The sequence below is a fragment of the Tursiops truncatus genome, chromosome 3, assembly GCF_011762595.2.
Source record: "Tursiops truncatus isolate mTurTru1 chromosome 3, mTurTru1.mat.Y, whole genome shotgun sequence".
In the NCBI taxonomy this organism is placed as follows: domain Eukaryota; kingdom Metazoa; phylum Chordata; class Mammalia; order Artiodactyla; family Delphinidae; genus Tursiops; species Tursiops truncatus.
Window position 1 is genome coordinate 34,497,215 of NC_047036.1, and position 24,921 is coordinate 34,522,135.

The 24,921-nt window shown below is 37.9% G+C and overlaps 1 protein-coding gene across 4 annotated transcripts in view; it reads right to left on the bottom strand.

Moving 5' to 3' along the window:
- The window catches only part of OXCT1 (3-oxoacid CoA-transferase 1), a 144,570-nt gene that overhangs the window by 50,187 nt on the left and 69,462 nt on the right, over positions 1–24,921 (bottom strand). For 3 of the 4 annotated variants that reach the window (XM_019930091.3, XM_019930094.3, XM_073802082.1), the window contains exons 8-13: positions 23,161–23,268; positions 21,618–21,732; positions 18,746–18,840; positions 16,924–16,972; positions 11,274–11,346; positions 10,581–10,656 (exon numbers count right to left, since the gene is read on the bottom strand). In XM_019930091.3, the coding sequence (XP_019785650.1) occupies positions 10,581–10,656; positions 11,274–11,346; positions 16,924–16,972; positions 18,746–18,840; positions 21,618–21,732; positions 23,161–23,268 (516 nt within the window). The remainder of the gene's footprint in view (positions 1–10,580; positions 10,657–11,273; positions 11,347–16,923; positions 16,973–18,745; positions 18,841–21,617; positions 21,733–23,160; positions 23,269–24,921) is intronic. The other variant, XM_073802083.1, reaches the window with a different exon arrangement.

The following is a 24,921-nucleotide window of genomic DNA, read 5'->3' on the forward strand; positions in this document are numbered from 1 at the left end:
GCCGCGGAGCAACTAAGCCCGTGCGCCACAACTATTGAGCCTGCGCTCTAGAGGCCAAGAGCCACAACTACTGAGCCCACGTGCCACAACTACTGAGCCTGCGTGCCTAGAGCCTGTGCTCCACAAGAGAAGCCACCACAATGAGAAGCCTGTGCACCACAACGAAGAGTAGCCCCCGCTCGACGCAACTAGAGAAAGCCCTGTACACAGCAACGAGAACCCAACACAGCCAAAAAATAATTAATTAATTTACTTTTTTAGAAAAAGAAAAAATTCCTTTAAAAAATGCATTAAAAAAAATTCATTAGCCTTTAGCTGCAGGGTCACATTTTTTTCAGCCCTTTGGCTTCGTTCCCTGCTAAGTCATATCAGAAGCACCATTATTTATGATATTACTAGTAATGGTTTTCTAAGGAGACCTCAACTATCATTTTTAATGTTTCCTCCCCTTCTATTAAGTGGGCTCTTTAATGAGAGGGGCTCATACAAATACATACTGCTGCAGTCATACAAATACATTATTAGCCAAAGAGATAATTGAAAATATCAAACCCACTCATTGTTCATTCTCTATAAATAGAAGGAGAAAGGAGAGAGAGAGAGAGGAGACTGATTTTAATAAAAAGGACCAAACTCGCATTTCATGCATAGAAGTCTGCCTTCCAATACCAGAGGAGGTGGAGAGTATGATCAAGTTCTCACAGAGCCGCCAGGAAGCCAAGTAGCATCATGGCCTGGAACCAATCAGATGTCTAGCTCACCTTTGTTTCAGTGTCTGGCTTAAATACATCTGAGTTCCAGTGAACAGTCAAAGTTCTTAGAACTAAGCAGCTGTTCACAAATGCATCATATGCAACCCCAAGGAGGAAAATATTTCCTTTCCTTCAGAGCAAAAAACAAACCCAGACAACAATCAAAAGACAAAATCTCTTCAAGATCACTGAAAATTGAGATATTCCAAAAAGAAAAATCTATTTCATATTCTCACGTCCCTTTGGTGGGGACCTAGACTGAGTGAGCTGACTTGCTAATGAATTTGCTATCGTTCCTTCCTGATCTTAATTTTAATCTTTTCTTTTAACCTCTATTTAGGATTCCCCTTTTCATTGATTCCCATATTTCTATAGTTATGCCTCAGTGTTTCCCATTTAAGAAATACTGAAAGCTAAAATTATAAAAATCCTAGTAGAGGAAATGAACTCTTTCAAAGAACTCTTCAACTGGTAGACTATAAAAAACAAAATGGGTAGATAATGGATAAAATACTTCATACATGAGATTAATGTTAATTACATGTGATTAGGCAGTGGAGACTTTAGAATTCGAGTGAGGGCTTAAAAAGGTAAGATGCGGAAGAAAGAAAATGCAAATGGTCAACCCAGTGCCTTCCAAAGCCTGAAGCTTGTACTAGTATTACACATACAGCATGTATCCTTCCAACTGCAATAGCCTCTACCCCACAGAGTGAAACAATACTTTATCAAGTTTATAGAAATGTTATAAATATATTTATTTATTTTTCAGGTAGTTTTGCCTCCATCACAAAAGGCATTAATTAAATACATCCCAAAAAAACCTTGCGGCAGAATGCAAAGTACATAAAAGCAGGATACTGTGATTAAATCCCCATTTCATAATTTGCTACATAGGTAAACTTGAATAGTTAACTCTCCTGGCTTGAATCTCTTCATCTATAATAACAGGGATTGTTATATTTAACTCAGAGTTATAAGGATTAAGTGACAATACCCAAATAGTACCTGGCTAATGGCATGTGCTTAATTAAGAGCTCTTAGCTCCCTTCTCGTAAAAATATTAGATTTATAATTTAGCTGTGGCTTTTAAACCTTAATCACAACTTTTAATCATCAACAGGACCCTCCAAGTAAGAGGAATTTTCCTTATAAAATTAATATGTCAATATGTTAGTCAATAAATACTTCTAGTCTGAAAAATATTGGATGTGAATAATAAAACGAAGGAGTAGTTTTCAACATAATGTTTTCCAGACAGTCATAGATTAAAGTATTTTTGGATAGCCAAATATAGTTTCCAAGTAAAGAACAATAATAAACAGCTTATATTCCTAATAACACCCTAAATTCATAAATTTCACTAATACTAGGTTGTCTTTTTTTAAAATGTATGCTCATTTATTAAACTGCAGTACAAAAATAAATCATTCTTTGCTCTCACAAATTCTGCAAGCATTAAATGGGTGGGTCTCTAACTGGCACAGGAGGTAAAGGTCTCTCCATTGGCTCAGTGTAATTTTTATTCACTGGAAGAAGGAGTAGAGCTTGGCTAGGTTCTTCCATGGTCCTCTATTCCATCCAGGGCAACTGGGAACAGAATAAGCTGGGGGGATCACCCTGATGTACAGGAACCATAGATAGAAGATACCCCAGCATATATGGAGGCGTAGCTGAATATGAGCTTACAAGGGAAAAGTAATAACGGCAGCAAGGAAACAGCAGACCCACAAGCCAAAGCGGCAGTAACTGAATGTTAGATTGGGACTTTTTTGGTCCTGCTTTTGACTGATGTTCAAATGTGACCACTATGAAATACCAGCATGTGAGATATGTTCAGAAACAGAATTTTCAGAGAAAATGGTCAAAAACAAGTTCTAAGATTTTGGGGTCCACTGACAAGATCAAGGAGCAGAGTATGGGCCATAGCAGAGGATTCTGTACAAAAGAAAAGTGGGCTGTGATCCTACCCTCTCCGCCCCAGCAACCAAAAAGAGGGGTTAACTGCATGCTTACCCCTAAATCGACATCTCACAGAGCCTGGATGACAACGGGAGAGCATTCTACCCTCCGGAGAAGAGCCAGGATGCAACTAGGGAATGGCGTGTCTGACTTCTACCTTAGAAAGCAGAAGTAATCATTCTGGGGAAATACCTACACTACTACTGCAGGCGGAACAAGAAATGTGTGGATGCTTCCCAAATGTGGGCCATGTGGGAGAAGGCCAGCATGAAGATGCTTTAATACTTTCTCAGCAAGATGCTCTGGAAGGAAGAGAGGGTCCTATCAGTGAGAATCTATGTCCCTTAAACATCTGAAAGGACCAGAGAGCATGGAGGCAGCTTGTAACATTACCAGTCACCAGCCATATAAGAACTTTCCTGCCCTACTTCCTCACTTCCCATTCTCCTGAATTTTTACCTTGTGGTGCCAAACTGAGTTGGTGGAGGAGTGAGTGGAGAGAAAAAGCAAAAGAACACCAAGCAACCTTCCCCAAATGTAGGCAGTCTGTGCTGCCTATAGCTGGGAAACAGTAGTGAAAGGAGATGCATTGCTTTTGAATTCAAATTGAAGCAATGTTCACTAGTTTGGACTGGATCCTTTAATTCTACACTCAAGACTGAGTTTGTGAATTAAAGTGACCCACTGACAGTTTATTATCTGAGACTGAGCTCATGCAGAGGGAAAGCTTCCCTAACTGAATGAAGTTAAAGGCACCACAGGAGATAAAAAATGTTGTGTTTTGATTTCATCCCACATATAGAACTTGTTCAATATATCGGAAACAAAACACACACACACACACACACACACACACACACACACACACGCGCGCTTGCTTGTTACAGCTGGTCTCTTAAGACACATTCCCTAACAGAGAATAGTCACCATAAATGCTGCTTTTGAAAATGACCAAAGATAGGGACTTCCTGCTGGCCCAGTGGTTAAGAATCTGCCCTCCAATGCAGACGATGCGGGTTCAATCCCTGGTCAGGGAACTAAGATCCCACATGCCACGGGGCAACTAGGCCCGTGCGCCACAGCTAGAGAGAAGCCCACAAGGAAGAGCCCACACGCTGCAACGAAGACCCAGCGTAGCCAAAGAAAAAAAAAAGACCAAAGACAGCAGTACTGGAAACAATATTTAATAAGAGATAATGCTAAAAAGCCAAAAGGAAGACCTTCAGAACAAAAGAGAAGAGGATTCAGTGCCCCTCCAGAAGAATAAGGCACTGCCTGCTCTTTAAACAGTCCCAGATGGCAGTTTTTAAAGAAATGCAAAATAACAGACTAGAATAACAGAATAGAAAAAAAGCAGATACCAGTGTAGGTGATAGAATGGAAACAGTGTGAGTGCAAATGGGATAATTTTTTTGACAGCAACTCAATATGTATCAAAAACCTTAAAAAATTGATATTCTCCTACTAGGGATTTTTACTAGAAAAATTATCCAAGAAATAGGAAACTAAGTTCAAAAATATTATTAGTAGTATCAAACAATTACAAAATCAGACAAAACAAAGGAAAAAGCATCTTTCAGACATTAGATAACAGGCAGTACAGGACTGTGATCTCTGAGAAAAGGGAAGCCAGTGAGGTGGGCCTACAGTTGCCCCAGGCTAATGTCTAGAGTTTACAGGCTGCGGTGCAGGGAAGGGAATCCAGGAGAAATCCAGCTGTCTCATTTGTGCTCAGAGAGCCCAGCTAGAATATGACTTCAGATCTCAAAATAACAGAGAGGTGGCTGCTGTACAGAGAGAGAGCTCAGAAGATTTGCAAAAGGTTAGTTCAAGTTGCTGGTGGAGTACTGATGTGTGTATATTACAAGAAAAAATTATCCAAGGCCTGGTGAAGAACCGCTAGGAAGTATTAGGCAAAAAATGTCCAGAACTCACACAGGTCTGGGAATAATTCACGTTCCTCCTAACCAGAGGGAAACCATGGGGCATCAGGTAGAATCCTCAGAAAGAAACTGCATTAGTAGTGGGGCTAATTAGACTGAAACTAAAGGCTGCTCTCAACTGACCTGAAAAAGCTTAAAAGCAAATATCAAAAGAATCAATCTAAGTGACAGCTATAAGACTTGCACCACAAGAAACATCAAAGGATGTCCTTCAAGCGGAACGAAAATAACATCACATGGCAATCTGAACTGATGTAAAGGATGAGTGAAGGAAAGGGCAAATATATTGGGAAAATAGATAAAATATACAATTTATATATATAAATTATATTTGTAAAATATGCAATATTTTTCTCATTTTTCAATCTCTTTAAAAGAGAGTTGACTGTTTTGAGCAAAAATAATAAAGTATTGCAGGTTTGTAATACATGCAGAATAAAACATATGACTAAATATTAATAGCAAATAGGATAAGAGCACAGAATATAAGTTTACAGTTGTATGGTTCTTTTATTATATGTAAAGTGATATAACTTGAAGTAGACTGTGATAAATAAAAGATGTGTATTGTAAAACCTGGAAGAACCACTAAAAATATATATATATAAGAAAATAAGTCAGGACTTCCCTGGTGGTCCAGTGGTTAAGAATCTGTCTTCCAATGCAGGGGACATGGGTTCGATCCCTGGTCGGGGAACTAAGATCCCACATGCTGCGGGGCAATTAAGCCCACTTGCTTTAGAGAGATAGAATTTTTAAAAGAGGTCAAATTGTTAAAAGAACGTAACTATCTTAAGTACTACTACTACAACTAGTTGTACTACTGCAACTAGTAATGGAGCTCTAAAATATATGAAGTAAAAAGTGATACAACTGAAAGGAGAAATATACAAATGCACAATTATAGCTAACGATGTCAATGCTCTTCTCTCAATAACTAATAGGAAGACTTGAACAACACCATCTACCTACTTGACCTAATTGACAGTTATAGAACACTCTAGTCAACAAGAGCAGAATACACATTCAAGTGCAGATAGAAAAGTCACAAAGATAGACTATATTCTAGGCTGTAAATACATCTCAAACTTAAAAGGATGGAAACCATATAAAGTATGTCCTCTGACTTCAAGAGAATTAAACTAGAAATTAGCACAAAGTTTTGTGGAAAATCACCAAACATTTGGAAATTAAATAACATACTTTTAAATAATCAGTAGGTCATGGAAAAATATCACAAGGGAGATAAGAAAATATTCTGAAGAAAATGACAATGAAACAAACAAAATAAAAATTTGTAGAATGTCACTAATGCAGTGCTTAGAGAGAAATTTATAGCATGGCCCTTAATACATGCCTAATAAATATTTGCTGAATGAGCTAACTTAATCCCCAGATCAAGCATATGAGTTAAATATTCTCATTTTACAGATGAGTATACTAAGGTGAAATAATTTGCCACACCATCAGAAAGTAACAGAACACTATTTACTAATTCCAAGTTCTGTACACTTTCCACTACATTACATTGATAGAGAAAGAACACTACTGAATAACTGTAAAAGCATCATACCATCACATACATATTGTCCACCTATCCTTTCTCCTTACCCATGGTTTGTGGTTACCGGAGTGTTGGGACCAAATGGACAAGACACCAATATGTTAAAATCATATCTGTATCTGTATGTTTATATCTTTTTCTATACCATAATCTTTATATTTCTATATCTGTAGCTACAGATTTAATATTTGGAGTACAACTGACAGATCTAAATCACTAGATTAAATCTTGAACACAACCTCCAGCCCCAGCTGTACAAGTAGGAAGACTAGAGAGAGAGTTAGCTTATTTAAAACAGACATCATAGATAGAAGACCAAATTAACTTTATGTACTCATACATGTAAGCATACATGAATAAGACATTGATTTGGATTTAATCTTCTAAATGCACAAAGAAATGAAAAATATTAAGGAAAAACAAACACCTAAACATTCTATTTTCCTTTGCCCCAAGAATCTCTCATTTCAATTCTCCCCACGTAAAAGGAGGAGGCCCTTGGCTGCTATGTTGCTCATATACAGCCACATTGCCCAGCAGGCGGCTGTTGCATGTTTTTAAAAAACAGCTCCCATAGCTGATCCTACACATCAACTTCCCTTCACAAGTCAATCATTTATGGCAGCTGTTTCCCAAAAATACGCATTAGGAAAGCCAGAGCAGCTCTGAATGGAGTCAACGGATTGCACATCTTACCACATTTCCATAGCTTGCCTGGGGTTTTACCATCATCACAATAATCACGGAACTCGAAGAAGCCAACTACTGTTTCGTCACATTTTCTCTCTTTGGATGCTCGGGGCAGAATTTTCAAAACTCTGTGAAAATGGGACCCATGCTGCATACTAAGAAGCTATTAAAGGATAAGACAAATAGCATCCACACCATTTGCCTGCCTTAAAAGCTTAATGTTTATTATAATCTGACATGGTAATAATTCATGGGGATGCCATGATGCACAGAAACTCAAGGCTTTACAACCATTGAAAGATTATTAAACTCAGTAAAAAGATAAAAGTAAGTAAAAAATGATACAATAAAACTGAACTTTTCAGCTCCTTGACTACCAGACACTGCAATAAAAATATATCTGAATTTTATAAATCAACATAAATCTCTGGGGCAAATAGACATAGATCACTCACTGAAACTATATAAGGAGGCTAGGCTGTATCTTACCCATAACGAATAAGAACAAGAAATGTGTCTTCAGATTTGGTACTTGAATATGAACTTTGGATACACAGGCTGTACTAGTTACTGTACAATATAGTCTTGCTTATGCCAGTGTATTTTAAGGCAAATACTCCCTCTTTAAAGTTAAGCAATAGCGCATTGAAGAAGATAAAAATAATAGCCACTATTTATGGAGTGCTTGGAGTCTTCACTTTTCATTTTCTTCTCATTTAATCCTAACAAAAACAGGTACTAAAGATTGTGTAATTTGTAAGCGGTAGAGATGAAATTCAAATCAGATCTCTTCCAAACTAGAGCTCATAGTCTTGACTCTTAAGCTATCCTGTATCCAAAGGAATCAAAATATACACTGTGCATCACATATAAAGAATCCAAGAAGTGATTATCAGTTACTGAAAGAACAAAAATGCTCATTCAGAAATGACACTACCAACTTCCATGACCAAAAGAGTGGAACCAGACACAAGAACACTTTTTATGCTTAATTCTTCTCCATGTCCCTTCAGAACTCCAGAGTTCCCTATCGCTGCCCCACTAGATCCAGTCCTTTGGAAACTCATGAGCTCCAAATTGTATTAAGAAATTTATAAAGTAATTAACAGTGATGTTTTAATCATTCACAGGAATCTCCATAGGATATGTAAAATTGTGATACATGTTGGAAAATCTTTCCTACAAATGACAACTACATAATGCATACTCTCACTATGACAGCTTCCAGCCTCACTGGGTGCTAAACCATAATAAAAACAAATCATATACTAACTTGTTAAAGATGCCCAAGTTCCCCGAAAGCAAAAATGTGTTGGACACGTTTCTGCTCCACACCTAGAACCACTGTGAAATTTGATTTCAAAACTCACTAATAGCTCAGAGAAAGAGACTCTATTTAAAACTCTGTTGTTTCTGTTAATGGTAACCAATCCTATTCCCTTCTCTGTCAGGCATCTCCAACTTCTCCTTCTTAATTTGCCAAATAATAACAACCTGTTTATCTAGCATATGCTGTGGGTCAAGCTCTGTGATACATACTCTGTATGCATTATATCATTTATTCCTTTATACAGTCCTATAAATTAGATACTATTATATCATTCCCATTTTACAGATGAGGAAAAATGGCAACTGCCTCAAGTTACACTGCTAGTAAGTGACAAAAATTGGATTTCAACCCAGGTCTGTCTCACTACAGGATCTTTGCTCTGAACTGCTAACCTGTGAAAGCCAGACGAGACCCCTGAAATTATCTATTCTCAAATCTTCATTTTATAGATGAGGATGTTTTAACCCAAAGAGCTTAAGTGACATGTTCAAGGTTACACGTTGATTACTGGTAGAGTCAGGGCTAAAACCCAGGGCTTGCTTTTCTATGCTCCTTCTACTACCTCCTATAGCCTTTTTCTAAAATTTGAAAAAAGAAATGCATTCTTTCTACACAACTAAACATTCCTATGAAGTATCAATCTGACTTACTATACAATGCTCAGGAGACCCTCTCTGATTTCTTTGAAGCCTCCAAAAGCTGCCAACTCTTATAGCTATGGCTGATTTAGGATGATGAACATTTTTTTGTTTTTTGCGGTACACGGGCCTCTCACCGTTGTGGCCTCTCCCATTGCGGAGCATGGCTTCAGACGCGCAGGCTCAGCAGCCATGGCTCACGGGCCCAGCCGCTCCGCGGCATGTGGGATCTTCCCAGACCAGGGCTCGAACCCGTGTCCCCTGCATTGGCAGGCGGATTCTTAACCACTGCACCACCAGGGAAGTCCTTGATGATCATTCTTTAATACATGCAAACTCGGTTCTCAAACTTGGTTACATATTGTAATCACCTAGGATTGATTTTAAAATGCCCAATTCCCAGGCTATATCTCAGATTAATTAAATTGGGATCATTAAGGGGGGGCACCGAGGTATCACCATTTTTTAAAATTCCCAGGTGCTTCCAATATGCAACCACGTTTGAGAACCAGGTTATAATAACAATTGAAATTTTAAAATAATGTTTTGGGAGATCATAGATCAAAAAAGCTAAACTAACACAATCTCTAACATTGTTATAAACTATATTAATCCACCTTCCTCAAAAAATGAGTAGAGAAAAATCTAAGAAATTTCAAAAAACAAAAAACTCTCATCATAGAACATTAGCCTCAGTTACTTAAATTCCTTGTAGCTGATAATTCAGAGAAACACGCAGAAATCCTTAAACACACACATTAAAAGAGTAACCTGAGGGCTCCCCTGGTGGCGCAGTGGTTGAGAGTCCACCTGCCGTTGCAGGGGACACGGGTTCGTGCCCCGGTCCGGGAAGATCCCACATGTCGCAGAGCGGCTAGGCCTGTGAGCCATGGCCGCTGAGCCTGCGCGTCCGGAGCCTGTGCTCCGCAACGGGAGAGTTCACAACAGTGAGAGGCCCGCGTACCACAAAAAAAAAAAAAAAAAAAAAGAGTAACCTGAGCTACCAGCCAAAATGAGCTCATAATCATAGACACACATTCATTGTTGTTTCCATACACACATCAGGAAGCACCAATCAGGAATGTAAAGAACCACACTCATAAATCAACTGATTACAGTCCTTCTTCCAAAGCTAATTCCAAGAGGCTTCTTCCCTGATCTAAGTCATTAGTAAATGAAAACTGTTTGCATTTCACAAGCATGTTTAAACATCACAGGTTTTGTATTCCATAACAGAAGAAAATGTGATTGATTACTCATGGGGTCACGTGACTAATCAAGAGAGGATTTTAATCACTGTGAATAAGAAAATAATAGAATTAACATAAAATTAATGAACTTAATTGTACTTTCTAGTTATAAAAACTGAGTTATAATAAATATTTGTATTTCTTACTTTTATCAGAGTATAATTAACCCATTCTTTTTTACCTTCCTCAGTTTTCTATTCTTCCATGGAAAATTATGCTTTGACCCTGATCTTACCTATTTTTAGTCCCAACTACACAGTAAACTGGCAAGGCTAAATATTTTCAGTATTTCCTTTTTTAGAATTTGATTGAAATAAGAAATACATATCAAAATATTTATTTTTGTAACAATTATATTTGCACTCAAAGCAATTTGACAAGATTTTTCTTAATACTTCAAGAATAACTATTCTGACCCAGGCATAATTCAGAAGAAAACATGTCTACTTACTGGTATCATCCAGTTAGCCAGGTCACCATATTTGGAAACCTGCATGGCTCCTAGCATTGTTAGATTGACATGTCCCCTGAGAAAGATAAAGAAGAAATATAAAGCAAACTTCACAAGCTTTATGTCCCTTTTGCTTGAGATTGCCAGCAATGAAAATAAATAATTCTAACCTCCCCCCCACCAAAGTACATTTGCTCTCCTCCACTCAACACCTGATTTCCAAATAGATTGGCTCAAGCTAATGTAGAGAAATAACCATTAAGAGTTCTTTTTTAAAAATTATAGCCTATACTGTCTCCAAAAACAAATTAAAAACAGGTGTACACAGTGAGTTTGTTTCCTTCAGTGAGGGAGAATATGGCTAGATTTGAAAGCAAACACTAGCTAGAAAATGAAAACACAGTTTGTAGAAAATGTTAGGATCCTCAGAAAGAGCCTTAAAAGTGTTTACTTCAGTTTAGTTGGCACAGATATATATTCCATTTTGAGGGTTCCTTCGATAATAGCGGGCTGGAAGTTCCAACTGCCAACATTCAATGTGAATAATTTCACATCTTGGTGCAGCCAAACAAACCCATGATCATTTTCTGGCTGGGAGAGGTGTCTATGTTTCAGAGTCTTGCTAACAGTCTCAGGGAATGACTCAGCTCATTAAACGTCATGTGAAACATGAGGGGCTCCGTTATTACATACCCTCTAATCATCGCAAATGATTCATCGCTGGAGAAATAAGAGGCTCCTGGAAGAACAGTAACTGTTTCCTTGCCTACACAGACACACACACACAAACACACACACACGGGAGAAAAAGAGGAAAGAAAGGCTATTAGATTTCTAAGAGTGGAAATCATGGTGGAGACAGAGGTCTATACCTTCTCTGTTTCCTACAGAACTAAGGGTCCCTTAACCAAAATATGGCAGCAACAGGGGTATGGGAGACACAGTGGGAACTGTTCACCTATGAAGAAGAGCATTTTGTCACTAACATTGTTCACATTTGCCCTTGCATGGTGATAATAAAAAGCAGCCCAACTTTTAATTTTATTATTGTTTTGAAATTCTCTACAGACAATGCACCCCTCTACTGCCTATTATTACATAAGCATCCCCGCCTCTCACCAGACTCAGTCCCTTCACAAGCCCCTGTTAAATGCTAATAGCAGTGAGGAGGAAAGGAGTTGCTGGGATGCACCTGTCAAAACCCATGCTACTGTAAGTCACTAGAGCAAGGATATTGTGGAACAGACATGAAGGAATACAACTTGAAGGGAGTGACACAGGAGATGCTCCTCAGATATTTCTTAAAATTCAATAAATAACCTAGAAAGAAAGGTCCCACCTAATTCCTTAACATCACTGGGACTGAATCTCTTCTTCCATCTCTCTCTCTCTCTCTGCTTCATTTTTCTTCCCTTGCTCCTATGTTTCTATTAAAACCAAAGAAGGTCCTCTTGGAAGGACCTCTCACAAAACTTACATCTCATAATAAAAGTCCAGAACTGGAAAAGTTCTTCCAGGTCATCCAGTCCCCACACAACCTATAATATCACCTGACTCAAACTTGAGCTGCTTTTTTCATGTGACCTGTCTGTGCAGGAGCTTTAGGAGCCTAGGAGAAGCTTCTGGTCTCAGTAGAAAAGTGCTCACGTGCCACTTTGCCAAAGGTAAGTCAACTGTCTGATAACACCTCATGCCATGGCCCCAGTGTGACAGGGCAGACAAAAAGAAGGGGAAGAAAAGTGATTCCAAGATTAGAACAGAGAGAAGCTCTTGGACACAACAGGACCAGACCGATCTGATCGTGCTCAGCTGTGCAACAACAGCTATAACCTCAACTTCTCAAGTCTTCCCTGAGAGCTAACTTCTCCACCAGTATCCTGCTCCATTTGAGCTCAACTGTAAAGCAAGGGTAAGACTATTTATATCATGCTGAATTATTTATTGGCCAAAAAAGTTTGATTCTAAACAAAGGAAACATTTTCACATCTTTTAAAGGACCACAAAGCTGAAAAGCTTTGGAAAATACTTTCTGGTGCGGTTAGTAGGGGCTGGCTTTTAGACAGCACATGATATTTGAAGAATTAAATGAAATGGTGCATGTGAAGTCTTTAACTCTAGTACCTGGCATAGAGAAAGGACTCTGTAAACATTACTTTTATTATTGTCATTGTTATTATTCCTCACTGCAAACCTGCTTGTGGAAAAGACAGTGCCATCACCCCTTTAGGGATAAATGCTACAGGGGCAAGCAATTCACTTTTATGGTGGGGTTATACACCAGCCCGTGAATTCCAGGTTTCAGGACAAGTGTAATACAACTAAACCTTATCCTAACACAACTTTCACGTCCAGCAAATACAGTTCCTCACCAATCCTGTGAGGTGGAGAGGCAAGGAAGAACTTGCAGGCTGAAAATGCAGAGAAACACAAAATTCTCCATTCTTTGTTCTCTATGTGATAAATCACAATGACTTCCAAAAGGCCGTCTCAACCAGCTGGTAGTATATAGAAGGCATTATTTACCACTTTATAGGAAACTTTGAGATCAATGCAGAGAGCTTCAGCTCTCCCCATGTGATTTATGAAGGATGGCTTTATAAAAGAGCCCAGAAAAGAATTCTTATGAAACAAAGTTATTCTCAGGCCCCTGCTAACACATTCTGGCATCTTATAAATACATTCTTTGGAAGCAAAGTTAATTTTCATCATTTTTAATATCCAAAATCTAAACAAAAAAAGGTATCCTAAAGTTGAATCCATGCTTTTCAAATGCAACGTCCAAATTTAGTCAAGAAACAATTATAATCAATAACACAATCAATATCTTAAAGAAAAGGGTCTTTCTTATTTGATTTTTCCTAATTGATTTCTGTCTCCTCCAAATTTGCTCTGTGTATGTCTCTATCCTCTAATGATATTCAGGCAATAGAGTTATTCAATTTCATAGTTTTGAGTCCTTTGGCTCATGATGTAACATGTCATTCACTCAATTATCAAGTAAATGTCTATTCTGTGCCTTGAACAATGTTACACACAAAATGCAGATGCCCTAAACGAATGGTTCTCAAACTTTAACACCCATCAGAATCACATGGAGGGCTTATAAGAATGCAGACTGCTGAGCTCAACTCCCTAGAGTCTGAGAATTTCCATCGCTAACAAGTCCCCAGTGATGGGGATGCTAATGCTGTGGCTCTGGGGACCACACTTTGAGAACCACTGCCCCAAGAAAAAGGAACATAATACCCAGCAAGAGAGATGAATATACACAAATAATTACAAGGCAAAATGTGGTATGCTTATGAGACACTAGATGTGTTGTGGGTTCGAAGGAGGAGCACTTCTGAGCCACAGAAGGATCTGGAGAGGACAAATGAACTGGGATTTCAAGGATAGGTATAATGCATTTCAATAGGACATTACCAATAAAGAGATGGGGATAAAAAAGGAAGGGATAGAACAAAACAAAAAATGAAAGGCACAGCAAGAGCAAAGTCATGGAGGAAGGAAAGCACGAGTCATGGTCAGAAAAGATCCAGCAGTTCAGTATGGGTGGACTCAGAAGACCTTGTAGGGCGTAGAGAAAGATAAATTTGAAAAGGTCAGTCACAACCATTAGATAGATCTTGAGTGCCATACTATTTGAACTTTAATGTTCAGGCCTGTGATTCTTCAGATGTGGCACACAGACCTCTAGAGCAGGCACTATTGATGCTGGGAGCTGGATAAATGTTCTGGTTATTGTAGGATATTTAACAGCAGCCCTGGCCTCTACCCACTAAATGCCAGTAACACTGGCAATCAAAAATATCTCCAGACATTGTCAAATGTCCCCAGGGGAGAGGAATCACCCCTCTTTCCCACAGAAAACCATTGCTCTAGAGGTACATGGCAGGAACCACGGATATTCAAAAGCTGTGAGATTAACACGGTGGTTCTTTCTAAGTAGTTTTAATCAAAAGGAAGTCATTTAAAACATGATTTTGATATTAAAGAAAATAATATTAAGAAATAGGAAAGAATGCAAAATGCACATTAATATGAAAGCTAACGTGAGATTTATTAGAAATTTCACAATTCCACTGGGATACTGCAAATCTTCCTGGGACCTTGGAAATGTTCTAAGCACTGCCTTATGCACCTCTGCAAAACTCAGGTTATCAGTGGCTATAGCTCAACGTGCAGAAAAGGCCAGGGGCCAGGAGCAGGAGACCCTGTGTTAGTCCAGTCCCTAGCAACGTGATCTTGAGAACATCACGTCACTTTTCTGGGCTTGATTTCCCAATCTGTACAACAAGTTTTCACTTGAGGTTCAAATGATTTAATATATTTGAAAAAAGTATGCTGTAAACTATGTAGTACTTACTATACAAGTGGCCATTCATTGTTATATAACCATATGAAATTATTATTTAGAAAAAGGGATCCTTAGAAATAGCTGTATTATTATTTTAAAATTTTAATACACTGATTATGCCCAGAAACATAACTCTTTATATTCCTTCCAAGGGATTTCTATAGAAATCGTTTCAAATTAACACAAACAATGGGCTGATCTTCCTGGTAATTTCCAAACTTGGGGAATTGCGGAACCACCAATTTATATTCTGGGTTCTCAAGTTCAAAGTAACTTAGTTACTTTGTTCCCTAACTTAGTTCCAAAGTCAAAAGCATCATAAATTCCAAACAGGACTTTGATGAAAATGATAGGATATTATTAAACTATTCTGCAGCCTGGCTTCCCCACAGCAACGAATTCTTGTTTTACAAAGTAGTTTGCGATTATACGTGATATCTCAGAAGTTGACATCTAAAACTGGTGGCTTCATCAGGATAGAGATAAAGCTCAATGGAATCAGAAACGCCTGCTGTCCAATGATGTCACTGAAAAGATTAACTACTTTTCCAAAGAAAGTGGGTTTTATGAGCTCAAGCCTGATATTTGGAAAATGGAGTTATTCATTTTGCAAATAACTCACTAACATTAATTAATTAAACCAAGCAGCAAATATTTTCACAGATCAACGAGCTATTGCTAAAGGGTACGGTACAATTAAATTACAGCCTTGGTTAAATGTCATTGCTTTACCACAGTGGGCCTTTCAGAGTTGAGTCGTGTTAACTAACTCAACTATTCAACCAGAAGCTGTTTTACTTTCAAATATCCTAAGCATCAAACATCAATTCTACTTGGCAGCTGGCCTTTATGTTCAGCTCTTACTTCTCTCCTGAAATTTACACACACCTGTTTTTGAACATGAAGTAACAATAATACTTTTGCGGGGGTAGAGTGAACAGGAGTAGAAGAACAGTAAAGAAAAACATGCTAGAATATAAAAATTAGCTTCTTATGGACAGCCCCATTCTAAGGGTAATCTTTAGCCCTAACATGGTGGCAGTGCTGCCTCAAGCATGGGCAAAAGGTCTGACCTGTTTTTCCTCCTCTAGGTTGCTGCTACATGTGACCCTATGTCCCAGTCAAATAAAAGGCTAATAATAAAAGGCAAAGCATATGAATGCAGGAATAAAGGAGAAGACAGGCTAGAGTCTCCAGTACAAAGAAACTCTGTATTTATTACTTACATCACTGGGCTGCACTGAGTGGCAGAGTACATCCTTAAGCACCCTTGAACCTTTGAAGGATGCTCTCCTAACTCTGATGTCGACTAGAGGACAGAAATTATCAACCACAACAAAAACCTCAGTGCACCAGATCTTGGTTTTGGCCACTATGGATCCACTCCCCACCTTCTCATCATGAGAAAGCAGACCTATTTCAACCTGGGATTGGCCAATGGGAGGCACAAGCAGGAGACCCAGCAGAAAAGACCTCCATTCTCACCCTCACCCAGGTTTCTGCAAGATGGTCATGTTCCTCTACAAAGACCCTGCTTCCTGTTAGGTGGCCCTCTCCCACGGCTGCCCCTTAAGGCCTAGGAGTGATAAGAACTCCCTGTGGTGCTTCAGCATCCTTTCTGGTTTCCCTTAATCTTGTCTGCACCCTTGTAAACTGTCCCTTCCTTTAATTCTCCTCGTTACCCCACCTGAGAGTGCTCTCAGGACGCTGACTGATTGACCCACCAAAGCTCCTACCATTATATGTAGCCCCTCCTGCAATTTCTCCTTTATCTTACTCTGCCCTAAATAGGGGAGACCTCTGACAGGCAATCCGGACCAAGAGGGCACTAGGAAGGCTTCTCTCTCGCTTCCTCCATGAAAAATACAGTGGCATACTCTCCAGGAAAAGACAAAGAAACAAGCCCAACTCTTTGTTATTACTTGGCAGAGAACTAAATTAATAGCAAAGGAGAAGGCTGGAAAAACATGTAATGAGTGAGTTTACCTGCATTGATTAGATCTGCATCAACTTCATTTTTTAATGGGTAAGGACCCTGTCAAATAAAGCACATGTTCAATTAGGAAAAGAAGTTTCTCACTGAATCACACACTAAAACTGAAATATAAGTAACTTTGCTTAAAACCCTAGGAAATCATCAAAAGACTTGAGGTGAACCTTTTCAAAATAATCCCAGTGTTTTCGTGGCTCTGTTTTCCATGTTGATTTGTCTTTTCTATGCTAAAAACTGTGCTTGGGTAAGTGAAAAATATTTTCTTAAAACTACCAAAGTCTGAAAGAAATGTTAAGCTGTTGGAAACACAGGTCAATAAAAAAGTAATTATTTAGTACCTACTATGCAGCCGATGTTATTCAGAAATCTTCCTGGTAGTATATCAATGAATACAAACTAAATGGCTGCCTTATTTGGCTAGAAGGGTCTGGAGAAGCAGTTTCAGCTTTTTGGTATGTAGCACCTAAAGGCTCGGATTTGGAGTTCTAACCTTATCTCTCAGTCCATCTAAGTTTTGATACCTTTATTTTCTTTTTGCCTGGTAATTCTCACTAAGTTTTTGATTTTTAATTTTCTATGTATTCTTATAAACCATCTCTAATTACCTGGAGTAGTTTCATAACATAACATTTATTAAACGAAAAGGGAGGAAATGGAAAAAGGGAAAAGAAAAGGTCTAAATTAGAGCCAAGAATGAGGAAATATTGGCTGTGAAATTTTAACATACTTTCAAAAAAAGGGACCAAAAATTTATTCTTTGAATAAATTGAAATGGCAACTAATATTTTAGACCTGTGTAAATTTTTCTTTAAACAGTGACCATGGGTAATTCATATTGACTTATTCCCCTTGTCTTCAAAATGAGGGAACTGGTCACTCTAGACAATCTTTAAGGTACCTTAAAAATTTAAGTCTTTGACTGCAATATGAATTTGCTTTTATCCAGACTCACATCATTTTTGTGTTTCTGAAAGTGATCACAATTATTGCCTCAACCAGTAACAACTACACTCTCATGACCATTATTTATATTTTAAATACTGGATATACATGTTCCATATGTACAATTTGTACTGCATTAACAGTTAAGAGCTACTGAAAAACAATAAAAGATTAGGAATATTATAAATTGTCAGACTATAAGTAATCTCTGCCATAATTAATAAGCAAATAAAAAATGTTACCCAGGAAGCTTAAGTATTTCTTAATTTTATTATAATATTGAATAAAGAGAATGGCCAAATTCTATGAGAATATTGAGCCCATCTGGAAGGTTAATCTTGAGGAAGGGAACATTCTACCCTTTTGAACAACTTGGCCTCAAACGAGTATTACATGAGGAGAAGTTCTTGAATTAATCAACTGTCAAAAAATGTCCTGTCCTAAAAGGAAATGTTACTCTTCAGTTTCTCATGCTGAGACTTACTGATTTTTATTTAATGTAGAATTGTTAATGACCTTCATTATCTTGTTCAATCACACAAAGGTTAAAAGTAACTACCTAAATAGGATGGCGTGAGATCTCTGAAGCAGATGCAATAGGGGAGATGGAAGCTGATACAGGGACAAAGGAGGAGCAGTCGGAAAGCTCATAGTCAGGAAACCACCATCTACTCCAAAAAACACAACACGACGTGCTCACAAGTACCACCATTTTATGGGAAAAGTTAAATATTTTATTATGAGGATAAAAAGAAAGAAAAACAAGATTGGGAACTTTAAGGTAACAACTCTCAGTTATAAGAAGATTTCACTATATAAAACACCTCATTCTCCATCAAGATTGAATAAATAAAACTTCAATTTCTATCTTACCAAACCCAGGACTCCATTTTCACTTTGCAGATGGACAGTCATACTGGGGCTGATAAAGTTGCTGGCCAGAAGCGGTATTCCTATGCCCAAATTAGCTGGAAAAAAAGAGGTTAAGGTCCAGCATATAAAAGATAGATTATGTCATAAATCTTCTACATGAATAAATCTGAACACAGGCCTTCTTTAAAGGTACTTACTCTGAATGTAATCACTGAATACATTCTCCCACCACCCTCTAGGTATTATTTTGTAATTTTTTCAAAAAGAAAATCTCTTAATCACAGCCTTCCCCATAAAGATATCAAAGTAGTGGCTTCAGAAAACTAGCCAAGAGGTCATTTTTATTGTAAGACACAGTTAGCAAATTTGGACTGTATTATGATTTATTATGACTGATGTCTGACATAACATGGCCTGACCTTTGTTTAAAAGCATTTTTCACTATTCAAAACTGCAACTGAAAATAAAGATGATTAAAATATTCTAAAACGGGCTACCATTTTTGAATTTTAAAAAAAGTTTTATGACAACACCAGAATGTCTGCCTAAATTGTATAGATTCCTTCGGATCACTGTGATAACATCCATTGGTAACTGAACCTTCCTTAAGACATAAACAGGATGGTGGGGATGTTTAAGCTTCAGTGAACACATTTGAGACCATATAAAAACAAAAGCTGTGTTACAGCATCAAAGAGCTAACTGGTTGGGATTAGCAAACTATTATATACAGAATGGATAAACAACAAGGTCCTACCATATAGCACAGGGAACTATATTCAATATCCTGTGACAAACAATAATGAAAAAGAATCTATGTATGCATAACTGAGTCACTTTGCTGTACAGCAGAAGTTAAACACAACATTGTAAATCAACTACACTTCAATAAAATTTTTTCTTAAAGAAGAGCTAACTGAGAGTATTAAATCTTCTTCCTTAGGTGATCAAAGTTCTGACTTGTATGCAGTGGTGTGGATTCGACCCTGCCTCTCAATACAAGCAGGCTGACCAGATAAGAAATACTAACACTGTCTGTGGGAATTCCCTGGTGGTCCAGTGGTTAGGACTTGGCACTTTCACTGCTGTGGGCCTGGGTTTGATCCCTGGTTGGGGAACTAAGATCCTGTAAGCTGTGCACTTTGGCCAAAAAAAAACAAACAAACAAAAACTGACGCTGTCTGGAATTGCTGTCCACTACCACTGCAAACCACAGACTTTGACACAATTAGTGCAAAGAATGATGGCACTCTGATGAGATTCTAATAACAGTGAGTGCTTTGTGAATGAAGTCCAGAAAAGATTAAGTTTGTATATGCTGCCATATTATAGACTACAAAGGCTAGCAGGACAACTCAATGTGCCAGGTCACCTCTTGTGAATACAGTAAGTCTATGAAGCTGTGATGATAGCTTCTTGGTTCACCTCTTACCAAATCACAATCTAGTGCAGACTTATTTGTACTTCATTTCTCACAGTGATGCATGGAACACACTGAGGTATTAATTCCATTATAATTATAAGCAGGCATTTTCAGGTAAGGGCAACCCAAATTACAAGTTTTATACCCCCCCCTCTTTCATCATATGCTATAATTTTCTCAGTTCTTTAGTATTTTTTAGTAAGTCAAATACCAGGGAGAAAAAAGCCTATGTAATTTGGGTTGAAAAAGAGTAGGTGCTATGGAAAGACCATTTATATGAACTGACTTGCAAATATTTTTCATAGGCAATACAATGACAGTGAATAAAGGATACCTAGAATCCATTATATCTAAAAATCAGCGTTATCAGAGTCAGTGTTAAAATACCAATGGTAAACCAACTGACTGGACGTAAGAAGAAAACCCAGAGACTAGCTTTCACCTGTTCAGTTCACTTGGTTGACTCTATATCTTGCTGATACTGGAGGTGGAAGAGGAAGCACTATTATACTCTCTTCCCCTATGTGAATTCCCACCATAACCCAATGTATAAACTGAAAGATAAAGAAAAATGAAGTGGTGGAGGTAAAAAGAAAGTAAAAAAACAGTTCTCCTGTCAATATCAGTCTGAAAGAAGATTTTTATGGACTAGGGGAAGCTCAGAGAATGGAGACACATGTCATGTTTCTACTACTTCCTGTCCCAGGCCTTTAAGTATGGCTTTACTGGATTCACCATTCAACAAATATTTATCTTATCATACACTATTTGAATTTATACGTATTATTTGTATTATATAGTTCAACAGTTGATGTCTTGAAAATCAACAAAATGGTGAATAGACTCACTGTTATTTAAACACATTCAAAATCCAAACACTAATTGCACTAAACCATCTTCACCTACCTCTTTTTTGACAAAGTATTCAATATCTACAGCAGAATTTGAATCATTCATTGAATACCCTTACAAAACATCAGACATAAAAGGGTACATTCACAGAATCTTTGTCAGGGGAAACAAGAGGTTGTTAAGAAGTTGGATCTTACGTTTCAATGAGTATGTAAATGTCAGAACACAGAGAAAGTAAATAGCACTGGTTATAAGCAGTACTTCTGAGATTTGAAACCCTCACCTTGGGTAATCTCTTCTCCCAATTACCCTTAGCCACATGCCAAATTATACTGAAATTCCTTATATATTAGAGAACAGCTAAGGACATTTTCAGTCACCATTTTGTTTCAAGAAGGCAAAAGGATTATAATTCTAATTTCATTTATCTTGATACCTTTAGGTTAGATGCCACATCTGTACAAATTGATCAATTGCTTTAGAAGTTACAATGGACTAGAAAGGAATCACTATGCAGGAGGCCTAGTAACCTGATGAATATGTAAAAAGTGAGGGCTACGTCTTTGCCCAGCTCAGGGGGCAAGAAATAAAGGATACCATACATGCCATCCTCAAATTCAAGAGCTGCCCGCTTGATGATACGTTCCCTTACATTATCTCCAGGTTTACCAGATGTGGTTTTTACATCTTCCTCTTTCCGGATTGATAAACGCTTTAAAATAAACAGAAATAAATTATTCATGGTTGAGGTATACTTTGTATTTTAACACTAATGAAATACAAAACTCTCTCCCATTACTACTATAAGGCAAATCTGCAATATAATGTAGAGAATTTTTAAATTTAAAAAGAATACTATGGATAAAATTTGATGACAGAAATAATTCTTTAAAATGTAAGTGAAAAGACTTCCCTGGTGGTCCAGTGGCTAAGACTGCGCTTCCAATGCTGGGGGCCTGGGTGCAATCCCTGGTCAGGGAACTAGATCCCACATGCTGCAACTAAGACCCACTGCAGCCAAATAAGTAAATTTAAAAAATAAATAAAACAAATAAATAAATTAATTAATTAAATAAAAAGTAAGTGAAAGAGGTCAGATGTTTGAAGAGGAAGATATAATTGTTCTGTCTCCTTGAAGCAAATAATTCCTCTGTTACTGTCACACTGAGTGCCACTACTGTTACTCTAAGGCTCCTGCAACTGAACTCTCCTCAGGTGCTCTGGAATGGAGCCAGAATAAAGAAAAGGAAATAGACCTTGGGACTTTATTTTTGCAGGGCTGTGAGAATGTGTTTACCAGGGATTGCTGCTGCCAACTGCCTATTTCCACATGCAGAGTCTAGACTGGTTTTGCTATAACTGAATCATAGAAATATCCAGAAACCAGCCAGAAAACTATTTCCATTACTAAATCTCCTTGATACAGACTCTGGTTTCTGTTTGCAAATGTCCCATTTTTGATCCCTGGCCCCTGACATTAGTTTTAGATTGTAGAATGCCTTTCTGTTTGATGTCCGCGGGTAGAGGGTATCTCTGAATCCACGGTATCTCTTACTGCATGTCTATTCTGTTGCCGATCCCTAGACACTTCTGAATCTTGATATCAATTCTGGTCCAGCTGGTCTTCATGCTCTCAGTAGCCTTAGAGTACCTCCAATGCTCCCGGTACCCACTCCTTGCCATGATCTCATACCCACCAGCTGCCCAGAGCCCAACACTCATGGGAAATGATGTTCTGTCTGGACTCTATAATGTGCAAAGACTTCAAGATAGATAGACAGTTCTGAACACTCAAACACTAAGAGTCCAGCAGGGGTAAAGCCACCAAAGACCTGATTATCCTCCTCTACCCATTAGGACAGCCAGCCAAAACTATGCATCATAAATTAGGACAGTTACAAAAGCCTAGAAGACACAGCCTAGAGAAGCATGTAATTTGATGATATACACAAGGAACTGTTGAACTGGACAATTACATAGACAATCATGTCCCCTCAAGATAGACACATGAGAAGCTCCTATTAAGATTCAGAGCAAGACTTCCTGTTCAGCTCTAATTCCTTATCATCTAGAATAGCCCCAGGGACACATCTCTGACAGTCAGATCCATAAATACTGACAGACAAGCTAAGTCAATTACCTCAATTCTTTTCTCATATTTTTCTCCCTTTATAAGGCGATGTACATAAATCTTAGGAATATGAATGTCTTCTGGGGCAAATGATCCAATATCTACAATTTCTTCAACCTAGGCAAAAAGAAAAAAAAATTTAATTATATAGTGAGAGCTTAAACTGAATATTTTTTATTAAAAAAAGATGAAGTATATGCATCCTTACAACCAACTTAGGCTGGATGTACAATGTAAGTATACATATACACACACACATGCATGCACAAATATACATATAAATCAGAGAGAGAGAAAGAATAAATACATATGCAAACATACAAACTTCTAGATCCACAAAAATAGAAGAAATTCAAATACATGTGGCTGAACATAAAATACAAAACATAAAGCTCTAAAACTTTGCTTAAAACAGCCTCAGTTACAAATTTGTCAAATGGTTTGTCAGTACAGCTGCTTGAACTTCCACAAATTGCAGCTCAACTGTGCAAAATCTGAAAGCACATCCCTTAAACCCAGATTTTCAAAATTAATGGGAAATTTATCATATCAAAGACAAAAATCTGTAACAACATCTGCTTGGTCAATTGCTTTTTAAATATAGATACAAATGCTGTTTGTAACCATTTTTATTTATTCCTGTAATTAGCTTCCTAGGATCGTGATAGAACTGCAATTGCTGAAATAATTTTACTTTAAGATTGATCATTAACTTCAATATGGAAATTTGAAAAAGGAATTATTAACTAATAACTGGAAATTCTAAAAATCAGAATTAAAGTTATTCACAGAGCAAAAGGGAATTTTATAGCAATACTGAATGCCCCAAGTTAGTCTGCTATTTTAGAATTCATTTTTAAAGAAGATAAATCATTTTTTTACATCAACATAAAAAAAAACACCTCAGAATAACAAGGATCAAGAAAAACTACAGTCAACATCGTTGAGATCAAAAAATTATATTTCTGGGGACTTCCCTGGTGGTCCAGTGGTTAAGAATCTGCTTTCCAGGGCTTCCCTGGTGGCGCAGTGGTTGAGAGTCCGCCTGCCGATGCAGGCACCATGGGTTCGTGTCCCAGTCCGGGAAGATCCCACATGCCGCGGAGCGGCTGGGCCCGTGAGCCATGGCAGCTGAGCCTGCGTGTCTGGAGCCTGTGCTCCACAACGGGAGAGGCCGCAACAGTGAGAGGCCCGCGTACCGCAAAAAAAAAAAAAAAAAAAAAAAAGAATCTGCTTTCCAATGCAGGGGATGCAGGTTCAATCTCTATTCGGGGAACTAAGATCCCAACATGCCGTGGGGCAAGTAAGCCCGTGTGCCATAACTACTGAGCCCATGCTCTGTGGAACCCAAATGACACAACTAGAGAGAAGCCCATGTGCCGCAACTAAGACCCAATGCAGCCAAATTAATTAATTAAAAATACTTTTTTAAATTAAAAACAAAATTATCTTTCTGGTGCCAAGAAAAATATCGTCTTGAAGACTGAGAGTGCTCAGCTTAATAGATGTCATACCCAAAGCAAAGAACTATCTGCAAACGAACTGACTTGTACAAGGAGAGTTGTATTATACTGTCTCCTTAAACTAGTAACTGAACTCTCCAGAAGTTTTTGAGGTTAAGCACCCCCCTTCCTTTCTGCTATTCTACCATGTATGCCCACACCACACTCCCTCCATAATGAAAGAATAACAGGGATTAACAAGAGTCATTTTCATTATTGTGCACTACTTCTAAATAGCTGAAGAAGAATAGGACATAATGGATAAAAG